The 24,183-nt window shown below is 55.4% G+C and overlaps 1 protein-coding gene across 1 annotated transcript in view; it reads right to left on the bottom strand.

Annotated features, from left to right (window-relative positions):
- Window positions 1–24,183, bottom strand: part of SYT6 (synaptotagmin 6) — a 56,888-nt gene that overhangs the window by 2,355 nt on the left and 30,350 nt on the right. The window contains exons 4-6 of the mRNA XM_066352806.1: window positions 11,167–11,287; window positions 6,315–6,486; window positions 5,030–5,180 (exon numbers count right to left, since the gene is read on the bottom strand). Coding sequence (XP_066208903.1) covers window positions 5,030–5,180; window positions 6,315–6,486; window positions 11,167–11,287 — 444 coding nt within the window. The remainder of the gene's footprint in view (window positions 1–5,029; window positions 5,181–6,314; window positions 6,487–11,166; window positions 11,288–24,183) is intronic.

Below are 24,183 nucleotides of genomic sequence, written 5' to 3'. Positions count from 1 at the left end.
ATTTGTCTGGGAGCTGTTAGTACAGCTAAAAAACCTGATACAGCTTTAGCTCTGGGTGTTCTTCTGCCTTAATGCTCCCTGGGGGCATCCATACCAGACCTGTGAAGAAGAGGTGGCAGGTGGAGGTGACGGCAGCCCCTTCCCCTGTCGGGCACCCACTTTGTTCTCAGTTCTCTTGTCGCACAGGTTGCCGCCTCTCAGCCCGACCCTAACCCCCCTGTGAGAGTGAGTGACGTCATGAGGCAGCATGGGGTGAAGGAGGGGGCGAGGATGGGTGGACCCGCATGTGAGCCATTCAACCCTCTTTTAGGTTGAACCAGTCCGTCACAGCTAGAGCAATGTTTTCTGGGCAGGAGCTGATCCTGTGCGTGTTCTTGACCTGTCCGGGGCTGTACGACTTCAAAGGGAGACAGTCCAGCCTTCCTGTGAGCGGAGGAGACCCCAACACTCTACTAGGTACCCACAGGACAAGGCTCCAGAGGAAGGTTAGCGAGAGGTCAAGGTGGCTTTTCTGGAACTGAAGTGCAGCCCCCTGTGCGTCTCGTGAGCTTCAGGGGTCTCCGCCGTGGAGTGACGGGGCTGAGTGGAGGCTGCCTACGCCTTTGTGCGTGTGCGGGGGTCGGATGGGGAAGGACACAATTCCCCCTCACCGCAGCCATTCCTAGGCAAAGCCGAGCCACCCAGGGAACAGACTGCCATCCAGCGTCTCCTCTGGAGAATATGGGAACCCCTTGACATGGAGGAGAAAGCCAGGCCCACGGGACGCCCTCAGGCTCCTCGTTCTAAGGAAAGCTTCTGCTACCCTTCCCCAGGCTCAGTTCTTCACGGCCCCTTACTGCCTCCTGTCCAGGCCAACCTGCAACCGCACAACCAACCCCAGGCTGGACAGTCAGGCGCTGACTACCACCACGCTGTGACCCAGACCCGAGCAATCTCAGCATGCCAGGCCTGGGAGGCCAGCCAGTCTAACTCTCTCATTCTTTTTTTTATTTTATTTTTCTGAAGCTGGAAACGGGGAGAGACAGTCAGACAGACTCCCGCATGCGCCCAACCGGGATCCACCCGGCATGCCCACCAGGGGGCGATGCTCTGCCCTCTGGGTGTTGCTCTGCCGCGACCAGAGCCACTCTAGCGCCTGGGGCAGAGGCCAAGGAGCCATCCCCAGCGCCCGGGCCATCTTTGCTCCAATGGAGCCTTGGCTGCGGGAGGGGAAGAGAGAGACAGAGAGGAAGGAAAGGGGGTGGAGAAGCAGATGGGTGCTTCTCCTATGTGCCCTGGCTGGGAATCGAACTCGGGTCCCCCGCACGCCAGGCTGACGCTCTACCGCTGAGCCAACCGGCTAGGGCCTAACTCTCTCATTCTTGAAGATAGAAAAACAAGGACACAGAGACATGGAGACATAGCTAGCTCAGGGCAGAGCAGGATCCGAAACTAGGTCTCCCAACTCCCAACTCAGCGCTCCTTCCAAGCCATCCGGCTGCCATCTTGGCCTGTGGCCACACCAGGGGAGGAAGGAGACAGGACATGTAACAGGAGACCTAACCTCTTTGGGTCCACACCAGGTACTTACTCCTAACTCCAGGTGGCAGTCTCTCTGCTCGCAGCATCCCCGTGAATGCAATCACAACCGAGGGTTTCCCTGGTGAAATATTTCAGATAAATGAATGTCTGGTTGCTGAGCCCATTGTGACTTCTGACTCAGGTGTTCTCTAACCCGAAGGGGACATAAGAGGGTCACTACCGCTTTCATTTCACAGACTTTTATTTTAGAAGCTCTACTTTTCTGTGATCACCATTAATGTTGGTCAGAGGTGCGCCGTCATTACTGGCTTCTCCCTTAGGTTCCCTTGCCACCTAAACAACCTGATTCAGAGGCCGGATCAGAGGAGAAAAAAAATAAACAGCCCAAAGAAAAGGCACACGGAGCACAGTGGTTTATCCAGGACAAACGCAGAAGGCGCAAGGCTCCCCCCGCCGACCCTGGTTTTTCCTATGACGACAAACAAAGGGAGGAGATGGGGAGACGGAACTCATGATCAATGGGCAGGGCGCATGGTTCCAGGAGGCTCACCCCCGTGGCAGTGAACTGGCAGAGACCTGGTCCCCTGCACACAGGAAGGTGATTGTTCCAGGGTGGCTGCCTTCCAGGAAGAGCATGTATTGTTCTGAAATGGGTCACGTTCCAGCAGAGATCTAAAATCTCCGGCAGATGATCTGAACTTGGCCCTTCCAAATAAAACACCTTGGAAGAGGCTGCCGACCAACGCTGGCACCGCGTGTGGTGACAGCGGTGACACACAGAGAGGGAAGGATGCTAGCTGTGGCTTAATCAATTTGTATTCATGAGAAAAATCCCAGCAGGGAAAAAAAATACCTCTCAGTTAATCCCCCCCCCCCCCCATCCTTATTTAAAGACCTGAAACAAGGGAGCAAGTGTGATGCCCTCTGTCCTCGTTAATAAGAAAAAAGAAACGATCGGGGCTCTGGAATCTCTTCTAAGGAAGCCACAATATAAATAGAGTGCTTTACAGATACATTGCCGTTTATCTTCCCGGGAGCCGGAGAGTAAGATTTCTTCATGTATTATACAAATGTGAGAAACAAGTTCCAGGAGCAAGACTCTTGCTCAGTGACCAGAAAAGAAGACAGGATGATTGAAATAAATGGTCAAGGACAATGCATCACACAAACACAAAGAATGTTTACTTAATACTAGCCCAGTGGGGGGTTTGATGCATGTTTATAAAAAGATCTTTAAACTGTGGATGCTAAAGGTGTAGATATAAATTTTACACAAATCGGTCCCGGTGAAATCCTAAGTTCATTTTTAGCTTCTTCAGACAGAGAACTCATCAGCTGAGCAGAAGATGGGAAGACAGCGTGTGGGGAAGGGGCGAGCTCAGGAGCTTGGTGTGTGAGGTCAAGGAAAATGTAAAACCCAAAGGCTATAAATCAATTTAGTCTCTTTTCATTCTCCATATACTGTTACTTTCCCTTTACTGTCTCATCAAATATTCATTTTCAAGGGTTTGATTCCACTTTATCTTTCTTTCTTTTGTAGTCTGAACAAGTGAGTTGAACTCAGTGAAGACAGGATTTGGAATCAATTATTTGGCTTAATTAGGTTGCATTCAACTCGAAGAAGGGTGATTCTGGGTCTTACAGCTCCGTGCTGCCCTGCACCCACCCCGGCCCCGGCCTGCCCAGTACTCCCTGTTGGCATGGACAGCCCAGGCCGGGAACAGTGATGGGTTATTGCAGATTCAAGGTTAGCAAGGGGGCTCATGGTGCAGGCTCCCTGCCCAATTGTCACATAAGATCGGAGCTCCCTAGGATAGCAGACCTGGAGGTGCCTACTGTCCCTTCACCAACCAGGAGCCTGAAGACCAGAGAGGGAGCAGTGGGTGGCCTGGGTCCCACAGCTCATCAGCGGCCTCTTGGCTCCCATTCCCTGCCCTGCCCCTAAACCATACTGAGCATTTTCTTATATTCTATTCTTAAATACTACTAAAGGATTTTTAAAGGGGGAGGGGCACGGCACCAGTGAGGTGGCAGATGCCATCTCCAAGTCATCTAGGGTCCTTTTCCAGAGCTGCCTTCTCTGTCGGTGGAGGCTGGTTGTGGTGGCTCACCCATACTCCCCAGAGGGAACCTTCTGGACAATAGGGAGCAGAAGCTTTCCTGGGGGCTGGGATCCAGAGAGCTGAGGGCCTGGCCTCACTCACTGAAGCTCCACCGCTGTGGTAAAACCAAGGCCACAACAAGACAGAAACGTGAGGCCTCAGATGGACAAGAACTTGGCATCCACGCCTTATTCCTCTGCCGGCCGCCAAGGCCGCAGGCGGGAGCTCCGCAAAGCACACGCCCGCCCGGGGCGGACCATCAGCAGCCTGGCTCCCCAGGCCTCTCTCCCTCGGGATTCCCTGCGTCCGCCCCTTCAGCTCTCCGTCTCTCGGGAGACAGGGGCTGCAGGCTTGTCCGCCTGGGGAGGAGGGGCAGCCGGCAGGTCCTCTGGCTTTGCTGCCCTCGCCTTTTCTGTGTCACAGTACAGGGAGGAGATGACTGTGTTTAGGTGACTCTGTTTTTAAGCTGAGGCACCATGTGGTGGTGGTGGGGGTCAAGCTGGGGAAGAGTCAAACTTTAGTTTTCCAGTAGCAAGTTTTCCAATTTTACACGGCTCTCTGGACTCACTAGGCTTGAAGCCTGTTAGGGTGAGTGGACGATTGCCTGGATTTCCAGGACGTGGATGGGGGTGGGGATATTCAAGATGAGGGTTATGTATGCCATGCCTGGCCACTCCCACGTCCCAGCCACTGGAGAAAAAGCAGGCCCACCGAGGTGATAAATTACAGGATCTTAAATTGGTGGAGTCTGGTGGAGGTGGGCCAGACTGCAAATGTCCCTGGAAGGTTCATTGTTCTTGCAGTGACTGACTCAAGGCCACACGGCAAGGCAGAAGGGGCCAAGATGGGAGCCCAAGTCTCGAGTCAGGAGCGCCCAGGCAGTGCTCTGTCCCTTGCATCTCTGTCCAGAAAGTATGACACCTTAATGCCACGCTCGTGAGAACCACCGCTCATTAGAGCAGGCTCCGCTCTCTGGCCTCTCCCTCCACGCAGTGAAAACCGCCCCGACTCCTGGCTGGGGGCTCAGGGAACGTACTGCTCCAGCAGGGGTAGCATTTCTTGCCAAGTTCTGCTCTCACCCCCTTGGGGCGTGCTCCTCCAGGACGGGCTTGGCCCAGGGGCTCGGTGGAAGCGTCTGGGGCTGCTGGGAAGGCCTCCCCCCAGAGCTGCTTTTCCCGGTAGGGCTCAGTGTGGCGTTCAGTCTGCTCCACAGCAGAGGCCCTTTGTCAGGCAGCTTCCCGCGTCTGCCTCCTGCTCCTCCCTGCCGGTTACACTGGGGAGAAGCACGTGGCCCCCCGGCCCCCGGAAGGACCCATGGAGGCGAGGCCCCCCGAGCAGCCGATGGCCATTCTCCAGCGCGCGGCCATGCAGCAGGCATGCCAAGGCCCGAGCGCGACCTCACCCACCTCTTTGAAGGATTTCTTTACCTCCACCAAGGAGTGCCAGTGTGCGATGGGCTTCCGCGGGTACGCCAGCATCTCGTTCCAGTGGTCCCGGCCCAGGCCTTCGGCGCTGATGCCCACACGACAGACTCCTATGATCTCGTTGTGGCCCACTCTGAGGGAGACACAAAGGGCTGGCATGGCGGACCAGGCACGCTCCCAGAGAGGGCGAGCCTGCAGCTGGCACTCTGTCCGGCAGCTCTAACTCAGAAACCGAGCTCTGAAAACAGATGCTTGGCCGGGCCGCAGGGAGCCAGCCGCAGCCAGGTCTTGCCTGGCCTCCTTGGGTGGACATTGGACACAGACAGATGAGCAAAAGGTTATAAACTCATTTGGTCTCAGGAAATGGTAGGCAGATGGCCTGACTCTGGGGAGTTGGAAAGTTGAAGTCTCTTCCCTTACTTGACTCGGCAGGCGCATCACACCCACGTGTGAGGCATCAGCGTTTGGAAATAAATCATCCTGCTATGAGTACCATGTCTCCACACCACCGGCGGCTGGGATGTGATTTACTCACTCAGCAAGAACATCAATCACCTCTCCAACACGTTCACCGAGCACCTACCATACCCGAGAACTTGTGCTCAAAATCCTGGACTGAGGCCTTACTGCACGGTCTCCTTGTCCCTTGGCAGAAGTGACAAGTAGAGAGAGGAGTCCTAGGAGCTACAGCAGGTGGAAAATATCCCGAGCCAGCCAGGATGGAAGAGCAGGATTTGGATAAGTGGAAGAGAAGAAACATCTCCAATAAAGGAGAAATCAAGGAGGGACGTGCTGGGTCCAGATTACGGAAGGCCTTGAAAGTCCAAGGGAAGAGCCTGGACAATGGGAGCCATTGATGGTTCTTGAGAGCAGCAGGTCCAGAAAGAGAGTGGGCTCTTAGCAGGAAGGCATGCCTTCTGTATGTTGGCTGGATGGAGCAGGGAGGGATGGAGCGGGAGGGGGAGCAGCAGCAGAAATGGAGAGGACAGAGAGGCCTTTTCAGGATAGATGACAGGCGAAAGGAATAGTCAGTACTGAATTCAGGGGAGCTGGTGGGTGGGGCTGCCTTGATGGAAATGGGGCTTGAGCATCCACTCAGGGGAATCCACACTCTTCCTCAAACTCCTGTGCTCTCTTGGGTGCAGCCAGATTTGAGGCCAGTGGGCACCTGACCTGTGAACCACAAGGCCCAAGGTCAAGGAGCCCTGTGCTGCACTGGAGTGGGGTGAGGGGCAGGGAGTCGTGTCCCTCTGGGACCCACACCTACCGATCGTAATCCATAACGGAGATGAGAAGGCTGACTTGATCCATGTTTTCCGGCGGAATGTCAAAGATGACGGCCTCGTTGTAGACGGGGTTGAGCGTGTTCTTCTTTGTGGTGGTTTTCTTCTTCTTCAGCCTCCGCCCATCACAGAGCAGGGACACTTTGACATAGGGGTCTGTGCCGAGGGGGGGTGGGAAGGGAAGGGAAGAGAAGGAAGGGAAGGGGAGGGGAGGGGAGGGAAAGGGAGGGGAGGGAAGGGGAGGGGAGGGGAGGGAAAGGGAGGGGAGGGGAGGGGTGGGAAGAGAAGGGAAGGGGTGGGAAGGGAAGGGAAGGGAAGGGAAGGAAGGGAAGGGGAGGGAAGGGGTGGGAAGGGAAGAGAAGGGAAGGGAAGGGAAGGGAAGGGAAGGGAAGGGAAGGGAAAGGGAGGGGAAGGAAGGGAAGGGGAGGGGAGGGGAGGGGTGGGAAGAGAAGGGAAGGGAAGGGAAGGGGTGGGAAGGGGAGGGGAGGGAAGGGAGTGTGTTAAACACATGTCCTCCGACACCCTTTGCAGCAGAAGGACAGAAGCCCCGCACCTACTGTTGCTCATCAGATGCTATCAGCGGGTTGTTAAACTAATGACACCACCTTGTAATTTGTGCAGCACACCTGTCTCCGAGGACATTCTGTGCTTAATAAACCTTAGCGTTCTTGGGAGAAGTTAATGGACTTGCAGTAACGAGGAGGCCGGCCCCAAGTCAGACAGGACGGATGCCCGCGGGTACACAGCTTATGCCCTAAATCTCGGCTCCACGATGGCTGGCTGGCTCCACTGGGCAGGGAAGCTGAACAAAGCACTCGACTCCTCTCACCTGTCTGGGCGAAAGTCCTTTCCCCTGGGGGTCTTGTCAGCACTGGAGTGGGGTGAGGGGCAGGGAGTCGTGTCCCTCTGGGACCCACACCTACCGATCGTAATCCATAACGGAGATGAGAAGGCTTGGGGTGAAGATAACGAGTGGGGTGAAGACAGAACTCGATGCTGTCCAAAGAGGAGCAACGTGCCAGGGTAGATGAACAGCACTGGTCACAAAGCTGTCCGTGTCCTCCCCACCCGACAAAAAGATTAGGGGTCCCATCGTCCCAAGAAGCTCATTTCCATCTGGCATCCAGAAGGGGAGTGGTAACCCCTCTTTCCCCAGAGCCATTTCCTCCCACTTCTGGGCAGTGGTAGAGGGAGCCGTGGCCGGGAGGAGTGAGTGGCAGCCTCCTGACGCTCAGGGCAGCTGGTCACATTTCATTTCTCAGTGGGATCTTGGATTCTCTCCATCCCGTGAGCCAACGTCCTGATACTGAGCGGCCACAGGCCTCTCCTCCTTGTCTCTTCTGCAGTTTTCTGAATGGGTATTTCATGGTCATTTTTCTATCCTGAAATTTTCTACTCCTTCAAGGGAAGTGACACCTATTGTGCCTCATGGCACAGGTGTCTTGGTCGCCGCTATAATTGTTATTTATGCTGCACAGCTCTAGAAGCGGGAGGGCGACTCGCAGGCAGGTAGTAACAGCCTTGGAGACGCTGATGTGCTGAGACACCTTTCTGCCCAGGAGCCGGGGCTCATGTGAATCTGTCAGGAGTGGGGGGCCAAGCAGCGCTCCCAGCGCCCTGACTCACAGGCGTGGGTGCATCTCCCTGGCACCTGGGCGCCCGGCAGGCCCTCTCGCTTCCTGGGCATCGCGCAGGTGACAGCGGAGGCACACGGCTACAGGGGAGCTGGAGAGAGCTGTGACACCTGATCAGAAACTCCGAGCCTTAAAGGCATTTCCGCAGACACCCAGACGAGCCACTGACTAACCGATGTGACAGTGGCAGCTGTGCCTTAACCAAGGGAACAGGTGGGTTCACAGAGGAGCCGGGAGACCTGGAGGTGTCTCATCAGCCTGCTCTCCTGGGTGGCCCGTTTGAAAAGGCCCTCTCTCAGGAGGATTTGCAGTAAAAGAAAGGGGGCGTTCTGAGAACCGCTGTGGGACACGGTTTGGTTTCACAGGTCCTGTCCCTGTGGATATGGCTGGGAGAAGAGCTCAGGTCCAAGCAGAGAGGCGGGAAAGCTAGCTCCCAGACCTGTCACTAACCCGCTGCCTCACCACCTGCCATGCCTGTTTCTGTAGGTTCCCACCCAACGGCAGACGGCATTTCCACGTCCCCGGGCTGGGAAAGATAGGGTATAGCCACCTGTCAACGCCGCTAAGCAAATGCCTCATTACTGACAGCTCCCTTCTCCCTCCGGCCATGCCTACGAGGCATATGCAACTTATGAAATCCAATGGTGTACTTCCTCTGCAGGAACCAACAATCTCACCAACGTCCAAGAGGCTAAGCAGAGAGACGACTGTTCCCCAGGGTTCTCTGAGGCAAAACCTAAGGCTTCTAGCGGGACGCTGGCTCCAGCGGACCTCTGAGGTGCTTTCCTCTCTAACAGTCTATGCTGTTCTGTGCCGCCGGGGGCGGGGCGCCAAGGCCAGCCGGGTAGTTCAGTCTCCTTGTCACGAAAGCCATCGTGATTCTGCATTTGGTATGTGCCAGGCACTGAGCTAACAGAGTCACACAGGCATCATGTCATTTACATGTCACGTCAGTTCTATAAAATATTGGTCGTCGTCATCGTCGCCGTTTTATAGGTAGGGAAATTGAGGGTTAAAGAGGTGTAGAAACTTGCCTGCCTAAGATTTGCAGCCTGTCTGACTCGAAAGCTCACATTTTTTTTTTATCCACTGGACTCAAAGTCGTACAGACCAGATGTGGCAGAAATGGGGGCATTTACTCACTCACCCCACCCCCCTTCCTGGCATACTGATCCTTCTTATTTTGTATCATTGTCATTGTCACGGTTCCAGTAGATAGGCTTAGAGAATTGATTCATGACTAGTTGAGATCACGGAGAACAGAAAGATCCTTGGTTTTAGAGGTCAACATCAGCTAAATCAAGAGCAGACAGTGAATAAGCTCCACTCACTCCCTTGTTTAGTCCGACATCAAAGCCGTCTGGGCTGAAGGTAACCTCGAACTTGTCCTCAGACACAGATCCAGTTTGAGAGGCCCTTTGCAGGTGTGCGCCCACTGCATCTCCCCCTGACAAGGTCCCTCAAGCTATAAAATTCATTCATTCGTTCATTCATTCATGTCATACACATTTAATCCATGCATCTTGTGATCTATGCGCTATTCCAGACACTTGATTATTTCAGTGAACAAAAGAGGCAGAAATCCCTGACAAAAAAAACCCCTGAATTTTCAGAATCAAGCTGAGATTTAACACTAGATTCCAAACCCAGGTAAACAAGAGAGGCAACTGTGAGAGGGAGGTCAGAACCGGGCGTGAGGACACGCTGGCCCCAACCCTCTGAGGCGGAACAGCCCTGACATCGGCCCCAGTGGCTCCGCCTCGAGCGCTCTCCAGCACGTCAGTGTAATCACACCCGAGAAGTCAGTGCGGGGACTCGGGCAGCACAGTCCCATCTCCCTCAGCAGCCCTGAGCGTCCTCCACGGATCTCTGTTCCGGGCACGCACTTATTTTGATATTCAAATGAAATCTCCATTGGCTGTATGTTTGGAGAAGCTGACTTGCTGCTGCCTAAGTGCCTCCCACATGTGGGAGAGGTTCTTTAAGCGCTTCCCGGAGAAGTGTGTGGGGCGCTACCTGGGGGAGCTTTGGGCCTGGAGGCCAGAGTGCTACCGGGACAACGTGGTGGCTAGGAGCAGAGGCTCCGCGCCAATCACCGCTGCCGCAGCCACCGTGAGCACTTCAGCGTGTCCCTCGTTTCTCAACGACCTCCTCTTCCTCCAGTTGCACCAGGCTGCACCTGGGCCCAGGTGTTTTCAGCTGGACCGGCCCCTCTTTGTGGTGTCTGTGATTACACCATGGAGTTTCACAGGAAATAGATGGAGAAAAGGAAAAATCTTTTATACACCCCGTCCCAGTACAGAGGCGCCTTGGAAGAGGCTTTACACCGCTGATTGGAGTCATCCTAAGAGCCCCCGGCATGGGGACCAGGGAAGTCAGCGAGTCACAGGACTTTTCCCACACTTGTCCCTGCAGCCTGGACTCCTCCTTGGGAGGCTTCGCTCATTTCACTTCCAGGGATGATCTGAGTCAAGGTGGGGGTGGGGGTGTGGAGGCTCCCGGGGCTACCTTCTCTGGTAATGACTCGCAGAACTGAGGCAAAGGAGCAGACCTTGGACCCCAGGTCCAGCCTACAGTCTCTCCTGCTGCCTCAAAATGGCATTTCTGCGGTGGCTGGAGGAGAACTTGTTTTTTTCCTCACAGTTCCCAGGTGCTGAGGCTGAGGCGGAGGTCCAAGGCCCACGGAAAGACTCAAATACAAATCCACTTTGCTTTACCGGGGCTTCGCTCCTTTGACTGGCTCTGCAGGGCTGCCGCAGGCGTTGGGGACCCACAAACATTCCCACATTCAGACTCGACATAACCCTGGGAAGTCCTGGGGTCTCATATAAACTGGAAAGATTTTCCTTTATTGTTTCTCCTATATATTTACCTCCTATTCTCACTCTCCTCTAAGGGAAAGAATGATGCTAACAGCACATATCTGCTGAGTGCTTATTATGTGTCTGGCACAATTCTAAGCATTTCTGTGTATTAACTCGTTTATCCTTAAAGCACCCTTGGAAGTTACTTTTTCAGATTAGGGAACCAAAGCATCACAAGGCAAGGAGGAGGCAGAATGGGACTGTAAACCCTGGTCCTTTTCCTCCAGAGCTATTGCTCCTTTTCTAATAAGACTGACACTTCTTCCCTCTTCTCTTTCCACACCCTAATATCTGGGCTGCTGGGAGGCCACGTGCCGGCCACTGGGTGGGAGCGGTACCTGAATAGCCTGTGATGTCCATCGCCTTGAGGTTCCGACATTTGATCACTGTGAGGGTGAGCCTGCCGGCCGTGGGCAGGTAGCAGAGGGAGAACATGATCTCTCCCAAATCCACGCTTTCCTGCAAGAAGCAGACGAGAGGTCAGACGAAAGGCACAGCCTTCTGCACAGCTGCTGGGGCCCCTCGGGCCCAGGAGAAGGCTCTTGGAGGCGGACTGGCCTGTCTGTAAGACCTGAGGGTCTGGCCTCCATGCTGGGACTAACTGGGTATAAAAGGCAATGATAGCAATACTGCCCCTTTGGTAAAATTTGTCCTCTTCAATGGCCCCCTCAGACTCTGGGCCTGGCTGTCTCCCTTCCGCTTTGGCCTGGCCTCCCTACCCTCTGTGAGCTCCTCCGCTGCAGCCTCAGGGCCACAGCCCCTCTGTGGCCCAGCCCTGCTCTCCTGCCCACCCTTCTCAGTCACTGGTCCCCTCAAACCCCCCTCCCCGGCCTGGCCTGTGGACATGACATTGGCCTGTACGAGAAACAATCAGGCCATCAGGAGTCCCCTCTCCCAGCAGGTCTACCTCTGGACCTCAGCACATCATTCTTTGTCAGTCCTTCCGTCTTGGCCGTTTCCCTGACCCCGCAGACTCACAGCTAGGCCTCCGCCAGGGAGCGCAAGGAATGGCGACCCGCTCAAGACATACTGCCGACCAAGGAGACAAACTGGCCATCCCACACCTGTGCCAGGTCTTGGATGCACTTTCTCCTTTTTCCTAAATGCAATCATCCTTCAAAAACGACCCCAGCACAGAGCACACCCTCTGCTGCCTCTCCTGTCCCCGGAAGCATCCATGATCCCGAGCCCAGGGAGTTTCCGAGCAACCGGGATAGGAAAACTTCAAAGATGACAAGCACATCTGTTTGTGGAGGTGAAGGGCGCCTTGCCAGACCGCTCCTTCTTCCTGCTCCCCACTTGCTGAAGGAGGGTGCCGCCGCTGTGACACCTGCCCCTCGGGCTCGGAGACTGGCCTGGGCTCGAGACTGGCCTGGGCTCCTGGATCCAGAGTGGAGGAGGGGGAGGTCCGAGTTTGGGTGGTTCTGATCTCAGTGGGGATGTCCATTCATTCACTCAACCGACATTAACTGAGCACCTGCTGTGTGCAGGTGCTGCTCCGGGTTCTGGAGACGTGGGAGAGAACAAATCCCTGCCCTCGTGGAGCTGACGTCTTATGAGAGCAAAGGCCACGAGGTAAATCAGTTAGTAAAAAAGTACCACGGAGAAAAAAGTAAGGCAGGGAAAGTGGACAGAAGTGCTCATGGGGAAGGCCATAGGTGTTGAAATTTTAGACAGGCCAGCAGGGAAGGCTTCCCTGAGGAGGTGACTTCTGAGAAACAGGGGACTCAGGAGTCACACCTGGTTTTTGTACTTCTCCTCACAAAGAACCACCCTCACCTGGGAACTCCCAGAGATACTGATACTCGACCCCACCTGGAGAGAAATCCAAGCCTCCCCACCTGCCCGCAGCATGGGGTCCCTATGCACTCCCCTAGGTGGCACTGATACACCCACCCTTTACCTGGCCCAAGATCTGCCTTATTGTTTACCCCTTTCCCCTTAATCGTATCCCAGCAGCAGCAGGTGAGTCCTCCCAACTCCCCACAAGGGGTCTGGCTGGCACGGAGCTGGTCCCCTTTGCAAAGGAGACACCCACTGAGCCAGCCAACCGAGACCAGCACCCAAGGACTCCTGTGTTCCAAGAAGCTCCTCCTCAGACAGATTTCCCTCCACGAGGCTCACAGTCACTCTGTGAGGCAGGGATTACTGATGTTACTCCTGCCACTTCTCAGACAAAGAGCTCAGCCCAGGTCTAATGGCTCTGCCCAGGCCGAGACAGCTCACGGGGCACAGCCGGACCCCAACTCTCAGGGGAGTGCGCCTTGCACCCGTCTTTGAGCACCTTCCGGCTCAACCAGGGGCATCCCAGACCTTAGACCACAACTTCATCCACTTGGTCATTTGTCCGTCTATAAAGATTTACTGAGAACCTGCAAGACGCACCGTGCTTTGTGGGGAGTACCCAGTCCCCCCTCGACACACACACAGTCTATGGGGTGTAACCAATTAAAAGGCAATGCCAGGATCCCCTTCGCCCCAGTGCCTCTCCTGTCTCCTGAGAACCCTAGTCCCGGGGGAGACATGCAGAAATGGCCCTGCAACAAGGCATCGTGGGATCAGCGGCGTCCCCTCCCGCGGCAGGGGTCAGGTCGGCGTGGCACCTGGCTGAACGTTCCATCTCTGACGGAGGCACCGAGGTGTAAGGAGGCCCCTGGCTCCTTCATCTCCTTTCTAACCCTCCAGGGTTCCATCCTGCCCAAAGTTAGAGGAACCCTTTCTGACTCAGCAACAGCCATGAGAACGAACACGACGCTGCATGCCACGTCTTCTGCCCGCGATCTCAGGGAGTCTTACCACGGTCCTGTGAGGCAGGTGCTCTTATTGTCCCCAGGGAAAACAGGAGAAAATGACTGTTTCACAGTTAAGTCTGTTGCCCAAGGTCACGTGACTGTGAGTGCCAGGTGCCGACTTTCCCACGTGCTGCTCAGACACCCTGAGGGACTCCCCGTTCAGCCTCCGGAATCAAGGTCTAGCCTCATACTTTGCCTTCAAGGCTGGGTCCTGTCCTACCTCCTCACCTGATCATTTCTTTACATTCTGCTATGCGACCCTTTGCTCCACGTGTCTCGTACATCGTTGGTTCCTTGTGCCCAAATGCTTTCTCCTCTTATCTTTGCTTGGACCTATGCACCTTGTAGGACCCGGGGCCACGTCCCCTGCAGGGGTCCTCACCCAGGGTCCAGCTCCCAGATAGCATCTCTTCCCCATTTTCTGCAGCACTTTCTGCCTCTGAGCTGCTCGCAGGCGTCACCAAGCCCCCACCCCCTGCCTTTTGCTGCAGCTGTGCCTGCCACTAGTGTCTGGTGACTGGAGGTCCCTTTGGGGCAGGGGCTCTGCTAACATCTGCTTGTACTTCAGAGGTGCCCAGCAGCGTGAGAGGAGAGACACAAATGCCCCGGAAACGATGGTTACCTTTTAGCCAGAAGAACTCTCGAGGGAGTGGTTCTCAGTATCAAGGCTGTGATCAGGTTCGGAACCCCGGCAAGGAACCTGGATGCTCCCACGGCCCCTCTGAGAGGCAGTGACAAAAGGCTGCTGTCACCATTCCCCGCCTCACAGTTACCCTCCGGACACAGTGAGGAGCCTTCACAGGCTGTCTTGTTCGGGGGAGTCTGAGCTGATCTGTTTATAGACTTGGGGGACCTGCCTTGGGAGATGGGGGTACCTCAGGGTAAATGGCATCAACTGGGCTCTAGGAACTGCTCTCAAGGGGGGCTCCCTCCACAGGGCGCAGACCTGTGAGTCCCCTCTTTCTGCAGGGCGCCCTTTCTTGATAGGACTGTGGAAGGTGGGAGCATTCGGGTGCTGAGTCCGCATTGTGTATTTGAACACCCCCACCCCACCTCATTCTCTGCACCCAACAGTGAACTCCACCCTCCATCGGTGACCTGGAGGCAGAGAGGAATCAGGGTCCGGGGACCCACGGCCCGTCTGGAACCCTCTGCTGTCTGTGATTGGGACTCACTCGGCCCAGTGACCAGTTGGCTGCTCTTGGCTCAGTGGAAGGGCAGCAGATAACTGGGTTCTCTGATAAAGGAAGATAACAGGTTGACTGTGAGCAAATAGAGAGATGGGGGCTCAGGAAACAGTCGCGTCTCCTGGCTGCCACGTCCCCCGTGGGAAAGCCCAGCCCCATGGCGGCCTCACCAGGTCCTCCCTGCCCTGTCCCGTTTCCCAGCAGGTTCCAGCCCCAGATCCATGTGCCTCCCTAGCTTTTCTCCTCACCAGGGATGCTTGAGACTTCGGCTTTAATAAAACCGGGAGTGACCAGGGGCTGCGGACCAGCCAGCACGTTATTGCTTTCATCTCTGCCCGCTGTCACGGGAGGCCGCCTCAGGGCCCCCGATTGGTAACGAGCTCCTCGGTGCCGGAGAGGTCACTGCTGTCCAGAAAGCGGCAGAAACTCATTTGGCCCTCCCGACTCCTAGCCCAGGGGCTGACAGGGTAGACCTGAGCCCTGCAGCGACTGGCTAAAAGTCTTGGCTAGAGCTTGGAGGGGGTGGGCCTGCTGCCAGGGCACGAAGAGCCAGGATGTTGGCTCCTAGAGAAGGCAGTGCTTACAGTGCAACCCGTCCACCTGAGGGCGCTGCCCATGATCTTGGCGCTTTCCCCTGGCGGCAGTGCCCTGGCCGCTGGGCAGTCAGATTCTTTTTTTTTTTTTTTTTCATTTTTCTGAAGCTGGAAACAGGGAGAGACAGTCAGACAGACTCCCGCATGCGCCCGACCGGGATCCACCCGGCACACCCACCAGGGGCGGTGCTCTGCCCCCCTGGGGGCGATGCTCTGCCCATCCTGGGCGTCGCCATATTGCGACCAGAGCCACTCTAGTGCCTGAGGCAGAGGCCACAGAGCCATGCCCAGCGCCCGGGCCATCTTTGCTCCAATGGAGCCTTGGCTGCGGGAGGGGAAGAGAGAGACAGAGAGGAAAGTGCGGCGGAGGGGTGAAGAAGCAAATGGGCGCTTCTCCTATGTGCCCTGGCCGGGAATCGAACCCGGGTCCTCCGCACGCTAGGCCGACGCTCTACCGCTGAGCCAACCGGCCAGGGCTGGCAGTCAGATTCTTAAAGGCACAGCCTTGCTCTCTCACTGGCTCCCCGGCAGCCCATCTGCAAGAGCTCATTGAAGTGCCTTTCTCTCTCTGAGCCCTAGGCCTAGAAAACCAATTCCTGTTGGTGGGCAGCCCAAGAAAGAGCAGGGAACCACAGAGGCCTTTGTCCCTCTGCCACTAGCTGGCTTGAAGACCTTGGGCACGGCATTTCACACCTCTGCACGTCTGGCTGTGATATGAGGCGGCTGGACTAGATGGCTTATCCTTCAGGTGCCGCCAAGTCATAAAACCCAAGATTCCAGGTGGGAAGTCTCCCAGCAGCCGCCACTCACCGAGATGGCCCACAGACGCCTGGCTGGTGCCTACTGCCCACCCCAAGGAGTCTAGCAACTTGGGTTTTGAAATTGAAATGCGCTGGTTTCTCTCGTCCCAGGGCCCCCAGGTGTTTTGTTCTTCCCGGGGACCTGCTTTCTTTCTCCTAAATGGGCGATGAGTGGCTCCGGTGCCTGCAGGCTCGCCTTGGGAATCCGGGCCGCGGGAGCAGGAGGACGCTTCCCCATCTCAGAGAACACTTCTGGTCTCTTCATCAGCAAGTGGCTTGTCTGAATCTCTCATCAGCAGCAGAGCAGCATCCGCTCTACTTTCAGGAAAGCCACAGGAGACCTGAGAGGCTCTCTGAGGCACTGGGCAGGAAGTGCTGTTTTTACCCCCGGGGGCCCGGGCCTAGGGGAGAGGTGGGGTGGGCGCCAATTTGGCTCCATTGGGTAAAGCAAGATCCAGTCAGCAACGCTCCATGTAGGCCTGGGGCTTGGAGCTGGGGGTAGAGATGTGTCAGATGTATAGGCTGGACCCTAGGGGTGGACTGACTCCTCTGGGATCTGCCCACGGAGCACCACGACCGCCTCCCCACAGCCGATACCGTGACCACACCTGTTATGTCGGTCGCAGGGATTACATGATGAATGCTGTGTTCTCACTAGACTGTGGGTTCTTTGAGCACAGGGATGGGGGCTGGCTTTACTCGTCATTATACCTTTCACCTCTAGCCCACTGCCTGATGCCCAGTAAGCGCATCAGCCAAGTAAACATGGCTGATGAATGGTTATGAATGTGGATTCAGGGTCAGGCAGCTCCGATGTTTATGAGTGGTACAATTTACTTAACCTTTCAGTCTTGGCTTCCTAACCTGTAGAATGGGGCTACTAACAATACCTACCTCACAGGGTTGTTGCAAAGATTAAACAAAGTACTTTGTGCCAAGTGCTAAACACATACGTGCTCAGGAAGGATGAGCTGTGATCATAATTGTTACTACTATACTTAATACTATTATAGAGAGCTCCTGCTCTCGGGGCTGGGGAGGTGCAGGGGAGACAGGGGCGCAGAAGTACTGCTGGTTGGTTTGATCAGTGCTATAGAGAGATGCGGGGGAGAGAGGACAGAACAACACACTCTGCCAGGGGTTACAGGGAAGGCTTCCCCGAGGGGGTGATATTTGATAGGATCTAGCAAGGCGAGCAGAAGGAATTTTCTAGCAGAGAAGAACAGGCAAGGGCTCAGTGGGTGCATAAAGACAAGGGGAGGATGAGAGAGCTGTCCCGCCCCGTCTCCCCGCACCCCTACGCCATGGCAGACCAGGTGAGGCTGGGACCAGGGCAGGGTTCAGCCTCATATGCCTCCTGGCCCACACTTAGGAGCGTGTCATTCATTCGTTACCCACCTCCTACATGCTCACAAGTGTGAGAAAGAGTAGTAATAAGACAGAGTCCCAGCCCTCCAGGAGCTTGTCTTCTAGGGGAGGGAGACAGAAACAAACAGAGCGAGCGAGAGAGTGTCTGAGGGCAACAAGGGAGCAGGGACGTGGCGGGGACACCATGGGTCTGGCGCATGCCCAGGGAAGGGCATGGGGAAGGAGATAGGGGTCCAGGGAGTCAGGGCCAGATCTCTGTGGAAAGCAGTGAGGGCTGGAGACCTCAGCAGGCCTGTAGAGAGCGGATGGCAGGGGGAGAGTGGATGGAAGTCGGAAGGATCTGATGGCTCTCCCTCCTGTAGCCTCCACCCCTAGTCACCCAGCCGCACTGTTCTGCCTTCCAGGTGGAGGTCCCCGCTGTGGTTTCCCGCCCGGACCTCCCAGCTTGCTAACTCCCCTTTGCCTCCCCCTCCACCCGCTCTCCTGGCTGTCACCAGAGGGCTGTTCTGCCCAGAAGCCTTCAGTGGCTCCCCATTCTGTACTTGTTTTGTGCTTGGAGAACCTCTTCTTCAAACGCAGTACTACCCAGAAGCCCAGATCTACACAACCCGATGGAAAGTGGCTCAGATACAGGACGCCCAGAGCAGCTGTGCCTCCCACCCTCCAGAGAACAGAGTGGATTCAGGGGTCTTTGGATTTGGCCGCGGCCTCTCCGGCCAACCCTTCTGCTCCAGGCGCCCTGCTCACCAGCCATGATAACCACTAATGTTTATGGAGTCTTTACTGTGAGCCGTTCAGTCCTAAGTGCTTATACAACATTTTAAGCCGTGTAATCTTCACAAAAGCCTAATGAGATGGGTACTATCATTATCCCCATTTTCTACACGGGGGCACTGAAGACAGAGGTTCTGCAACTGGCGCAGGATCACACAGCTGCAAAATGGCAGAGCTGGGACGCGAGGCCAGGCCACCGGCCGGCATGGCTGCACAGCCCAGTCCCGGCCACTCAGCACCCCGCCTCTCCGACTCTGCCCACCCCAAGCCCTCCAGGCTCTTTTGCACGGCCACGCCCCTCTCCTGTTCTCTCCACCACCTGAAAGAACTTCTCCCTACCTCTGACTGCCCTGAACAACTCTGGTCTTTTCAGGCCAGCTGTCCTGTCCCCTCCTCTTGGGTCGCCTCCCCCTCCAATCCCCTGGTCTGATCTAGGGTGTGTTCCCACTGTCCCTGGGTCCAAAGGCCTAGGGACAAGGGTTCCAAATGCCCTGGAGCAAAGGCAAGATGCATCTGGGACAAAGTCTGGGGACACCGGATGAGGGACCGCAGTGGAGGAGAGTGGAGACTGTCACTGGACCCGTCCCCCCAACCCCCACGCTGGCTCAGGACTCGGCTGGGACGCAGAGCTGGAGGGTGGGCGTTCCTTCCGGGGTGCTGAGAGGACTCCTGCTGTGAGCACTGGGTCTGGCTGACGTGGTGAGTGGGTTCCTCGCTCCTCCTCCGGGGGGGACAAGGCTGGGGGTGGCCGAGGTGGCAGGGCGGGATGTGGGCTGTGCCGCTCCAGCTCCCTGCTGGGTTCTGTTTGTTCTGCGTTCCATGCCTGCGCACTCGCGTGCTCTCTCTCTCTCTCTCTCTCTCAAGTGCTTTCCGCCCCAAGGGCTTTTGCAGTGTTATGAATAAATAATAGAACAGAACTGAGGCGCCTTAAACGGACACCATATACTCGGGCCGCAGCCTGCTGTGTGGATACTGAGAGCTGGGGACCCTCCAGCTCACGTGGAGCCAGAAGGTGGGGAGGAAGTGGTGAGACCCTGGAGGCTGGGTCTGGTCCCTGGGGGACCGCTGAGACACTAAAGCACACCAGCGGGAGGCAAATGTTACTGTGTCTGAGCATCTTCAGGGAAACAGATGGTTTTATTTAGGAAACTTTCTCAGCCTCTCATTAGTGAACCTGCCCTTGAAAAGAGGTTTAGTGTTTCACATGCGCCATTACTTTTGGGCAAATATCCGTGACTCAGAATCACACTGGGAGGTGCAGATCTCTCCCTAACGACGTTGGAAAGGTGGGCGCAGGGGGAGGGGGCTGCGCGGGGGTGGGAGGAGCTGGAGGAGAGCAGAGTTGGAGACGATGGCCGGTCAAGCCGGACAGTTGCCACCGTGGGTGCCTCTCCACGAGAGGCCAGGGCAAAGGGCCTCAGCTCCACTCCAGTCTGTGCACTGACATCTTCATTAACGACGGAGAGGAGTCAAAGGCACATTAATGAAGTTAACGATGAGAATCTGTCTTCATTTCCTGGCTCAGCCGTCCTGCCGTGTGCCTGCCTAACAGCTGTCCGTTTCCCCAGAAAGAGGGTGGGTATCTCAGTGGTGACCATCCCATCTCTGTCCTGAGCAGGGTTGTGGCTCTCAGCAGAAGAGAAGACGTCCTGGTCCCACTGGGGTGGTCTCCTGGGGCAGCTCAGTGGTTCTGCTAACAGGTGCCAGGGGGTGCCAAACAGGCAGGGCTTTGGGCTCAGCCAAGTACAAGCTCAGACCCTTGTACTGCCACTGACAGTGGCTTTAGTTTCCTTCTTTCTCTCAGATGCTCAGAGGTGAACTCTGATCTTTCACATACAGTCTCCTCTTTTCCCCAACTCGTGAAATGGCCCCCTCCATCTTCCTAGTTGCTCAAGTCAGAAACGAGACACTCCCACTGATCCCTGCCTTCCTCTCTTCTTTGTATTTAGTTCATCACCAAGCCCTGCTCAGTTCTATCTCCAAATTCCATCTCCAGTCTACCCACTTCTCTCCATCTTCAGTGCCACCCACAGGTCAGGGCCAAACCCCCCTCACCTGGGCACAGCTGACTCCCTGCTTCCTTGTCCTCTCTGCCTCATCGTCCACACAGCAGACAGGGTGCCCTTTCAAAACCGGAAGACGGACCACACCAATCCTGTTTCAAACCCTCCAATGCCCCCCACACACACTAGGCACAAAAACTCAAACCCTTACCAAGACATACGGGGCCCTACCCCTCGGGCCCAGCTCCTGCCCTTCACCCCTGCCACGACCCTCCTTCCCAGCCTCCAGGGCTCTCCTTTGGCTCCTCAGGGTCCCGGCTGCTTCCTGCCCCAGGATTGCACACCTGCTCCCTCTGATCATTCTTTCTCCAGCTCTTCCTGGGGCAGGCTCAGCTCATCCCTGGGGCCACGCCCTCCAAGGCCACACCCCCGCTCTAGATTGTGTGTTCCCAAAGGACGGCACTGGGTCTGTTTTTCCAGGACTGGTGTGAAGCACACCAGGGGCCCAGGGGTCCAGGGCGAAGGAGGCCCTCTCTCTCACGCTCGTGCCTACCTCCAGGCGTGGGCACCCCTTCCGTTTTGCCCCCCAGGCCTTGCCTTCCTTACCCTAGTTCCGGCCCTATATTCACTCACCACTGTATTTCCAGGCTCCGAGCACAGTGCCTGGTATACAACACGTGTTCAAGAGTTGTTGAATTAATGAGCAACTCAGCTTTGTGGGGCTTACGAATTAAGAAGGCGGCAGAAAAGATTGGTGACAGGAGCATCCCTGTGGGGAACAAGGTGGCTTCAGGGCAGAGTGCTCCTCGGGGTGTGGTTTGAAGATCTCCTGCATTGGACTCACGTGGGGGGCCAGGGACTTGATTCCTGAACTGACCCAAGATCTGCTGAGTCAGAACCTTCGAAGGTGGAGCCTGGGTGTGTGGATGATTGACAAGCTTCCCGGGTGAGCCGTAGGCACCCTCAGTGAGGAGGTTCTGAGGCTGCCGGGGAGCAGGAGCTATTAGCACCTCTGTGACATGGAACATGTCCTCACGGAGCGTAACCAAGCCATTCAGTGCCAGGGCTGCTGAGCAAAGCTTAGGGTCATGACAGGGTCACTATTCCTTTGTCAGGTGACAGGGGTTCTGATGGAGCAAAGCCGTGTAGGACCCTCATGGAGCGGCTAGCTCACTACTGCCCTCCACCTTCTCTCTACACACCACAGGTGCCCTGGAGAGCGACACTTTTGTGAGAAGGCATCTCACCCACATTCAGAGGGTTTAACAAACCTGGGTGGTGCTGGCCCCATTCTGTAAGCAGTCATTATGGCATTTCTCCAGGTAGGGCATCAGCCTCACTTGGAACTTGCCAGAAAGGCAAATTATTGGGCCCTACCTTCACCAGAGGGGTGGGATCCAACAGTCCGTTTTAACAACTGTATTCCGGGGCCTCCCTTCTCACTCTGCTCACCCAGGAGCACCATAATGAAAGACCAGGTTAGCTCCGCTATTGTATCTCCTCCAAAGATTACGGGGCCCATGTTCTGCCAGCCAGCTAATGTCTCCCATTGGTGAGCAGGTGGCATTCATGGTTACTTCCTCTCTTCCAGGCACCAAATGCAGAGTGGTAGAAACAGAACGAGGCCTCAGGTTGGGGTGGAGAGGGACCCTAGAGCCCAGGCTCCTGCCTGTCCCTGTACCACTGGGTGTCTGAGCTCCATAGCAGATGTTCTTGTTGAATTAATGAACAACCCTTTTGGAAGGACTGCCTTTCCACACTGAATGAGCTGAGAAGAATCCCTGGGGAGCACCCCCACCTGGGGCATCAAGGCTAGGGAGTGCCCCATGACCCCTCCCCTCCTCACATCTCTGGGAATTGGGGGACACTGGTAATAGGTAAGCAGCGGCCTGGTCTATGGAGAGAAGGCAGGCCTGGGGCCCACCAGACCCCGTGAGCCTGTCTTCGCTACCCCCTCCTGAGCCTTGGTCCTGCATGCCTGTCCATTTCCTTTCTTCTGTTCTCCACAAACGTCTTTCCCTTCTGGAAACTTCATCCCAGAAACTTTTCAGGCCTAACATCGCCAATGTGTCAACCTTTCCATCTCCAGTGCCTTCCTGCATGCACATGACTTTTGTTTAAACAATGGGAGGACTCTGGATTTCATCAAAACATTAATAGTTGTAATCTCAGGATAATTGGCTGACAGTGAACAGTGTTTCATTTTTTGTGGCTTTCTGTATTTTCCAAAACGTCTAAAACAGGAATGTAACACTTTGCCTTGAAGGCAGGAAAGGGTAAAATATGTTTTAATCATATAGCTTTAAAAGGAAATGATCTCAGTTTTGGTTCGCTGTTCTATTGCTTTAAAGCTGTGTGACTCCAGGGAAGTTCTCACTTTGCCTCATCTATAAAATCTAAATCCTGATTTCTTACTGTGTTGAGAGGGTTAAATGAGATAATGCATTTGGAAAGTGCTTTATAAACATACTATGTATTATTGTTATTAGAGTCAGGATCAATAAACTGTGGCAAGAACCTCAGAAGGTCCTTTCTCATGGATATTTTATTATATCCTCACTGAACCTTGTGCAATACAGGTTATTTCTCACATTTTACTCACGAGGAAACAGAGAGGTGACGTGATTTGTCTGAGGCCACACAGCAGAAGCAGGATTCTAGCCCTGGTCTCTTGACTCCAAGTCCTGCTGACCTGCAGGTTTTGAAAGCTGGCACCCTGTCGACCAAATGCCCTGCGGAGGCCTCGTGGGTCTGACTAACAGACTGGAGCTGACCCTGTGGCCTTGAACGGTCTGACTTCCTGATCAGTGCCTCAGCTTTCCCGTGAGCAAAATGCAGCGATACCTTCCTCCTCTCTTCTTAGCACACAGGAGACCCCGCCTGATGCGGAAGCAGTTGTGGGCTTATTCTAACCCCTCATCTGGGTACTGGAGGAATAGCCTAACCTTCAGGACACAAGTCTCCTCGAAATTCTTGTTTCAAAATGCAGTTTTTTAGGGCAACCAGAAAGTGTCCCACGCTGGACAGCTGGAGTCCTCTGGGGAAGGGGAAATGACAAAAAGCCAATCACACAAACCCACGTCAGGGACCCAGCGTGGTGGTGGTGGGGGGGGCTGTGTGTATGTGTGGGGCTGCCTGGGTCTGGCCACACTAGGGCAGGCGGCCAGGGGACTCTGTGAGACTGTCCCCTGCTGTGTCCTGTAAGCGGAAACAATCGCTTAGCCAGAGTTTTTCTGGTAGAAAAACAAAAAACATCACCCAAATAGAGTTAGGGAAAATAATTTCCTTAAAGAACACTCACTCCCTAAAGAGAGCTGGGTGCCTGCCCAGGCTCAGATAGGATTTACTAACACCAGAAAGAAATAAAAAATAAAAACAAAGCTCGTCAGCAAGAATCGAAATGACAGACACTCGCTGTTGGCAGTCCCCCGGACTCACAAAGACCAGGAAGCAAGGAGAAAGTTTGGTCCCCATGTTTCCTATGTCCCCTCTTTAAAAGCCACCGGGATCCTTAACCCCCGCCCACCACCACCACCATGCTGTCTCTCCAGGTCTGCCTTCTAGCCAGCTCGCCAGCTCCAGAGCTGTCCCAAACTGCAGGCCCTCGCCACACTGTTCTCCAGACACGTAAAGCCACGCCGTTCCGTGCACCCCCTCCCAGACGGCGCTTGGTGAACGGGATGAATTTACTGGTTTCAGGGAGACAGTAAGGAGGGCTCCTCCGAGTGTCTGACACTCTGGCGGGGCCCTCAGGGAGTGACTCAGCTGGAGAAGGTTTCTGACAATGTGGGGGAGGCATTTTCCAGCCAGTGCCTCAAGTCACCAAGCCAGCCTGTCC

This window comes from Saccopteryx leptura, chromosome 11, assembly GCF_036850995.1.
Source record: "Saccopteryx leptura isolate mSacLep1 chromosome 11, mSacLep1_pri_phased_curated, whole genome shotgun sequence".
Taxonomy (NCBI): Eukaryota; Metazoa; Chordata; class Mammalia; order Chiroptera; family Emballonuridae; genus Saccopteryx; species Saccopteryx leptura.
Note: the sequence above shows the minus strand (reverse complement) of the source record. Positions and strands in the feature narration are given on the sequence as shown.